We start from the raw sequence: 6,859 nt of genomic DNA, 5'->3' as shown, positions 1-6,859 counted from the left end.
TCGTTGTGTGTGTGTGTGTTTTTTTTTTCCTGAGGAACTTGTCTTCTTCTTCTCTTGTTCTTTTTTTTTTTTCCTTACAAATCCCTTTGTTCAAGATCTGAAATTATCAGATCTCCTTCCAATCTATGTTCTTCTTCGTGTTCTTTCATTTTTTTTACATTTCTTCTAGGTCTGATCATAACTTCATACCGGTGTATTGGCCCAAAATTCACCGGAAAAGCTGAAACAAAAAGAAACCGTCCGAACCTCAAAAACCGGTCACGGTTATTAAAACCGTATGGTCCGACCACGGTTCGCACGGATCCTGCTTTTTTTCTATAAAGCGGTTCTTGATGCTAAAAAACCGCAAAACGAAGAGGTTCGCAGTTTTCCAGTCGGACCGTACGGTCCGGTCCGGGATTCAAACCTATGGCCATAGTTGTATTTTACATCTTTCTTTGGAGTGGTCTTTTGGGCTCAAAATTGTAAAATGGGCTTGCATTTATTCACTGCAGATGTTCTAAGAGCACTCGCGTCAATTAACCTATAATTTTGTACATTTAACCTCAAAAATCACCCATATTAATACATGTAATTTTAGATTACTGTTATAGGAACCATGTAAATATATTTGGATATTATTCACATGCAAATTTATTTTTTAATATTAATTTTACTCATAGAGAGAGAAATAGTCTGAAAGAGTAATAAAAAATTGATTATGAAATAATATTTAATGAAAATGTGTAAAAATCTAAAGTAGGCGTTTTTGAAAAAATAGTTATATAAAATAAAATAGAAAAAAAGAGTAAATTCTTACATAAAAATAAACATTAAATTTTGGACAATCTAGTGGCGTTTGGATACAAATTATAATTATCTACGTTTATGTTTTTACAAATTATCTGTGTCTATGTTTTTCAGTTCACGTTTAATTTTTTTTTTTTTTTTTTTTTTTTTTTTTTTTTTTCACGTGTTTTCTTCTTTTTTGAGACAAATAGTATTGTTTATCACTATAAATCACTGTTTACACACTATTTTGGTACTGTTTACACACTATTATGAAACTTACCAACACTTTATTTAAAAAAATATTAAAAATTAGTCATAGTACTTTTGATATATTTAAAAATTATTTTATTATAGTATTTTTAATTTTCAACAATAAATTTTATCCATACAGATGTTAATGTGAATGTTTTAACATCTTTCTATAGGAGAGGGAATCTAAAAATGTACTATAATTGAAGTATTCCACACGCTTAGTTACCCAGCAGTCACTTCACTAGCACTTTCTAGAATAAAAAAGAGGAAGGAAAACATGAGTCGTGCGAATCCAGACAAATAGAAGCTTAGAAATCGGTAACCTTGATCTTGCCAAGAAACTTTATTGAAAAAATGTCTATCCCAGCTTTTACTTTAGAGACTTTTCATTGGAGGCTTTAAGTATATTTCTATAGCTCTAGTTTCCAATCACCTTCCAGCAAGTCTTGGTCAATTAATGACACTATTTATTAAGCCAAAAAAATAAAAATAAAAATAAAATATGAAGTCTTGGTCAATGATTATTTAACCCAGAACTCATCCATAAAAACCACGGTATTTACAGTATAAAATACAAACTAATTTGTAGCAACAAGCAAAAAGCTTATACTCTCTTGCTAAAGAAACAACTGAAAGAAAAAAAATGGCCAGTTTAAATCTTGGAGAAAACATTGAAATCAATACAGAGTTAATTAAAAAGGCTTACTCTCTTGCAGTTAAGGCTCACAGCAAGTCTTTGGAGAAAACATATAAATCACTGTTTACCCACTATTTTGGTACTGTTCACGCATTATTATGAAACTTACAAACACTTTATTTAAAAAAATATTAAAAATTAGTCTCGGTACTTTAGATATATTTAAAAATTATTTTACTATAACATTTTCAGTTTTTAACAATAAATTTTATCCGAACAGACGTTAATGTGAATGTTTTAACATCTTTCCATAGTAGAGGGAATCTAAAAATGCACTATAATTGAAGTATTCCACATGCTTAGTTACCCAGCAGTCACTTCACTAGCACTTTCTAGAATAAAAAAGAGGAAGGAAAACATGAGTCGTGCGAATCCAGACAAATAGAAGCTTAGAAATCAGTAACCTTGATCTTGCCAAGAAACTTCATTGAAAAAATGTCTGTCCCAGCTTTTACTTTAGAGACTTTTCATTGGAGGCTTTAAGTATATTTTTATAGCTCTAGTTTCCAATCACCTTCCAGCAAGTCTTGGTCAATTAATGACACTATTTATTAAGCCAAAAAAATAAAAATAAAAATAAAATATGAAGTCTTGGTCAATGATTGTTTAACCCAGAACTCATCCATAAAAACCACAGGGTATTTACAGTATAAAATACAAACTAATTTGTAGCAACAAGCAAAAAGCTTATACTCTCTTGCTAAAGAAACAATTGAAAGAAAAAAAATGGCCAGTTTAAATCTTGGAGAAAACATAGAAATCAATACAGAGTTAATTAAAAAGGCTTACTCTCTTGCAGTTAAGGCTCACAGCAAGTCTTTAGAGAGGGCATATTATGTTGAGGGAAGAAGTCATCGTTCATCAAATCCTATCATCTTTAGCTTTTCTGGATGTTGGTCTGAAAATGGTTGGTATGATGGAGAACCTTTTGGAGCAACGGAGATCAATCTTCCATTATTGTTTCCTTCGCTTAGAAGTATAGGCGTTAATGAAAATGCCTTGGTCAACAAAGCCTTTTTGCAGAGATTTGTAGACAAAATCTTGGGGAATTCGGATTTTGATCGTGAGGTACTATTTGCTTCCTTCTTCTTCTACTTCTTTTTCTTGGACTTTTTTTTTTTAAGGGTACTTCTTGTTCATACTATGGATTTTTCTATAACTTTTTTTATTTATTTGATGAACAGGATTTTTCTATAACTTGCTCACATTGTTTATGCCTTAAATAAATTAAGAATGTAACAATGTATTTGTTTTGCTGCATAAAGTTTGGTAGAAATTTAACATGAACAGTTGAGAAATTTAAAGAAAAAATATATATAGTAGTAATCTTAATTTTTTTATCTGCCTGGTGGAGTGGTTGCATTATTGCAGGGCGGAGATACATGTATGAGTGCAGGGCCATGCTTTTAAAAATATTTTTATACTATATCTAAATATTTAATATTTTAATTATTAGTTTATAAAAATGAGATGACCTCCAAATATTTGAGTTAGTATGCTCTTAAATGTTTTTTTTCCCCTCATATTTAATTTTTATCGTAGAATGTGTTCTTATATTTGTTAAAGTTTTGAATTATTCATGTTTTTAAATTCTTCATTAGTTCAATTGAAATTTTTTTTATACATTTTGGTAAACAATTTGGTAGCTTATATTAAAAATGAAAACTTTAAGGATTCATTATTATTATTATTTTTTGCTAAATTTAAGGATTCATTATGGAGGATACTAAGTTGTGTGTATAAATATCTGTATTTGTGCATGTTTATGGAAGTTTGTTTAAGCTAATAAATTATTTTTATAAGTTGGCCCGCAAACAAAAGTTTCTAGCTTGCAGAACACAAACTGGATTTTAGTTTAGGGTACAAGATTATAAAATAAAAGTTTGAAGCCAAATTAATATTAAAAAATTTAATTAACATAAATAAAGTATGTAATTAATGCAGGAAAAAAAGTTAAATAAATAAATTGATTGACATAGAAAATAATGTAAATATGAGTGATAGTTTTATTTTTCATGCTTGGTGTTAATTTATTTTTATCTAATGTTCGAGTTGAAAGATAGTGTAATCATCCTTATGTTTAAGGCACCTCCTCATAATCTAAGTTAACTATAAATATATTTTTCAAACAAGTAAAAGAGATATAAATATTTATAATCAACATATAGTAATTAATAGCTGAAGTTGCAAGACTAATTTAAGATTTTCAAACAAGTTTTTTATTATTATTTATAAGTAAAGTAAAAAAAAAAAAAAACTACTAAGAAGTATAATAATCTACTTGAAAATTTTAAAATATTATATGTAAGCCTTGAATATATTTTTAAGAGATTTATATGATGTTTTTTAGATTAGCTTAAAAGTATCATTGTAAAAGAATTAAAAAAAAAATTGACACATTAGTTTAAAGGGCTAGCTCAACGAAATTTTGGGGGTTAAGGCAAAAATTTTAAAGGGTTTTTTGTTATATTTAAATATTAATTAAATTATATATGTGTGTGTGTAATTAAAATATATTTTTCTTACTTTTTGATCCAAAATTACTAATACAAAGTTCATTCCAAATTCATATTTTCATTATAGTAATAAAAAGTAAATTATTCCAAATAATTGTTACTCAAAAAAAAATTATTTTAAATAATAGATAAGGTTTATTTGTAGAAGAATGAAAGATAAGTTGGTCAACTTGAACCAGATACTAGAAACTCTATTGAAAGAAAGAAACTTAGCCATAATTGGTTAGAAGAACATCATGAAGGTGTGGGGGATTATCCTCCATCCACATCGATAAACCTTTAACATGTCTAACATGTTCAGCTAGATTGTGAGTTGCAAAATTGTCTAATAGAGTTCTAATAAAGAAAAATAAAACATTTTAATCAAAGATAGATAGTTCAACTAGAGAAAAAAAAAAAAATTCAAGGCCCCCTCTATTTGCCAATAGAATGCACTGTCTAATAGAATGTAAAGAAAGAAAATTAAAAGCCTATTTTTGAAGTTTGATTGTTTTTATAGTAGGTCTAAATATGGAACTTTTGTTTCAATAAGAATTTAAAGAGATTATAGAAAGGATGCCATGCAAGCACTAAAACATACTCATATGGAATTGGAAAATAGGTGATATCTTGTTACTAAATATTACTACATTATTCAGGTGCAAAAGGCAGTGAAAGAAAACAAACAAATATTATTTACAGGACACTCCTCAGGTGGTTCAACTGCAAACCTTGCAACAATTTGGTTCTTGGAAAAATGCTTAAAATCAAAATATAACTACAAAATTTCACCTTCCTCACCTCTGTGTGTGACTTTTGGTTGTCCTCTAACTGGTAACCACATATTTTCCCATTCTCTAAGGCGTGAGAACTGGGCTCGCTACTTCATACATTTTGTCATGAGATATGACATTGTCCCACGGATCATGCTTGCTCCAATCTCATCCATTAAATTGGAATTTCAGAAAGTTCTCCAATTCCTCAATGCGAAATCCGTAAATCTTGCACGTGCATCCATTGACACCTTCGATGCTTCAAATTTTTACATGAGAGTAATGAAGAATGCATCATCTGTGGTAAGCCATGCTGCTTGCAATCTCATGGGAAACACAAACTTGCTATTAGAAACTGTGTCAAACTTCATTCCATTAAGCCCTTACAAGCCCTTTGGAACATATGTCTTCTGCACTGGCAATGGAAAACTAGTTATCTTGAGGAATCCAGATGCTATTTTACAACTATTGTTTTACTCCTCTCAGTTGTGCCATGAAGAAGAATGCACAGATATTGCCCATAGAAGTCTTCAACAACATTTTGGCTATGAGAATGATTTGCAAGAGAGCTTCCAAATGCTAAATGAGGTTTACTTGGAGCCACTGGAACAACTTCCATTATCTTCAGACTCTACAATTAGTGATATTGCAACAATTAATTCAGCCTTGAATGACCTTGGTTTGGTAAATTCTATTTCCTTTGCTTGTTTCAACAAATTTGAAAATCTTGAATTCAATCTCCTTTTAAAAAATAATTGCTTTTTAAACATGACTTGCTATAGACTATACAAAGAGAATAAATAAAGTATTTCAATGCTAGAAAATGTGTTGAATTTAGAGCACTGCTCACCAAAGAATTTTCTTAGTTATATCTTTGTGCTGATTTCCTGTGTGATGGGTTCTAGAGCACAAGAGCTAGATTGTGTCTTTGTGCTGCTGGAGAGCTGGAGAAGCGGAAGACTGGAAACAAAGAAAGCATCGATCTCAAGAAGCCAGATATTGAGAAAGCAATGAAATACCTTGAAGAAGGCTACCGATCGAATTGTGAGAATCGTGGTCTAGGTTGTTATGATGCCTTCAAGCTTCAAGAAACCCACAACGATTTCAATGCTAATGTAAAGAGACTTGAACTAGCAGGTATATGGGATGAAATCATTGAAATGTTAAAAAGGTATGAACTCCCAGATGCATTTGAGGGCCTAAGAGATTGGGTATTGCTTGGAACAAGATACCGCCGCCTTGTTGAGCCCCTAGATATTGCCAACTACTATAGACACTTGAAGAATGAAGACACAGGAGCTTATATGATAAGGGGCAGGCCGAAACGTTACAGGTTCACGCAAAGATGGCGTGAGCATGCTGAAAAGATGCCTGTTGAATCCAGTGGAGAATCGTGCTTTTAGGCCAAGGTAGAGGAGCTGCGCATTAAAATTAGCAGCCAAGGGTTTGACCCAATCAAGGAAGAGATTTTGCAACTAGAAGCACAGGTACAAAATTGGATCAATTATGAAGAGTTGGATAGAGATGTGTTGTTGGAGAAGTCCACTTTTAAGAAGTGGTGGGAAGGTCTCCCTAGAGAGCATAAGTTGACATCCCGCATCAAAGATTTAATGGTTTCATGAGTGTCAAGCATGTTGGTTCCTTATTTGGCTACTGCCAACAACTCTCTGTTATCTTTTGTAGTTTTATGTTTGAGTTTGCAATTGCTTAGTAGGCTACTTGCGTGGGTTTTTTTTTTTTTCAAGAGTTTTATATTAGCAACCGAATAATGTATTATTTTTATGCCACTTAGGAAGCTATATGAACGGCCACTCGACTTAAAATTAAAATAAATAAAAATTGAATGGTCTTATTCATTCAATTTTCTATCA

General features: G+C 30.9%; 1 protein-coding gene across 2 annotated transcripts; it reads left to right on the top strand.

Moving 5' to 3' along the window:
* The first annotated feature begins 2,388 nt into the window (after positions 1–2,388).
* Positions 2,389–6,859, top strand: LOC142630875 (protein EDS1-like). Of its 2 annotated transcripts, XM_075804932.1 has the most exons (4): positions 2,389–2,788; positions 4,875–5,291; positions 5,475–5,672; positions 5,894–6,859. In XM_075804932.1, exons 1-4 carry the CDS (start codon positions 2,447–2,449, stop codon positions 6,389–6,391), a joined length of 1,455 nt encoding a protein of 484 aa, XP_075661047.1. In that variant the 5' UTR covers positions 2,389–2,446; the 3' UTR covers positions 6,392–6,859. The 2 variants fall into 2 exon arrangements, with proteins under 2 accessions (XP_075661047.1, XP_075661046.1); XM_075804931.1 differs by having other exon boundaries at positions 4,875–5,672.

The sequence above is a fragment of the Castanea sativa genome, chromosome 4, assembly GCF_040712315.1.
Source record: "Castanea sativa cultivar Marrone di Chiusa Pesio chromosome 4, ASM4071231v1".
Classification (NCBI taxonomy): Eukaryota; Viridiplantae; Streptophyta; class Magnoliopsida; order Fagales; family Fagaceae; genus Castanea; species Castanea sativa.
The sequence above is the reverse complement of the archived record's forward strand: the minus strand, read 5'-3'. Positions and strand labels throughout refer to the sequence as shown.

Bases quoted from the DNA above. Each gene is read 5' to 3' on its own strand.
- LOC142630875 (XM_075804931.1), top strand. From the start codon at position 2,447: ATGGCCAGTTTAAATCTTGGAGAAAACATAGAAATCAATACAGAGTTA. The intron at 2,789-4,874 runs GTACTATTTGCT...TACATTATTCAG, and splicing joins ATTCGGATTTTGATCGTGAG to GTGCAAAAGGCAGTGAAAGA. The intron at 5,673-5,893 runs GTAAATTCTATT...GATGGGTTCTAG, and splicing joins CCTTGAATGACCTTGGTTTG to AGCACAAGAGCTAGATTGTG.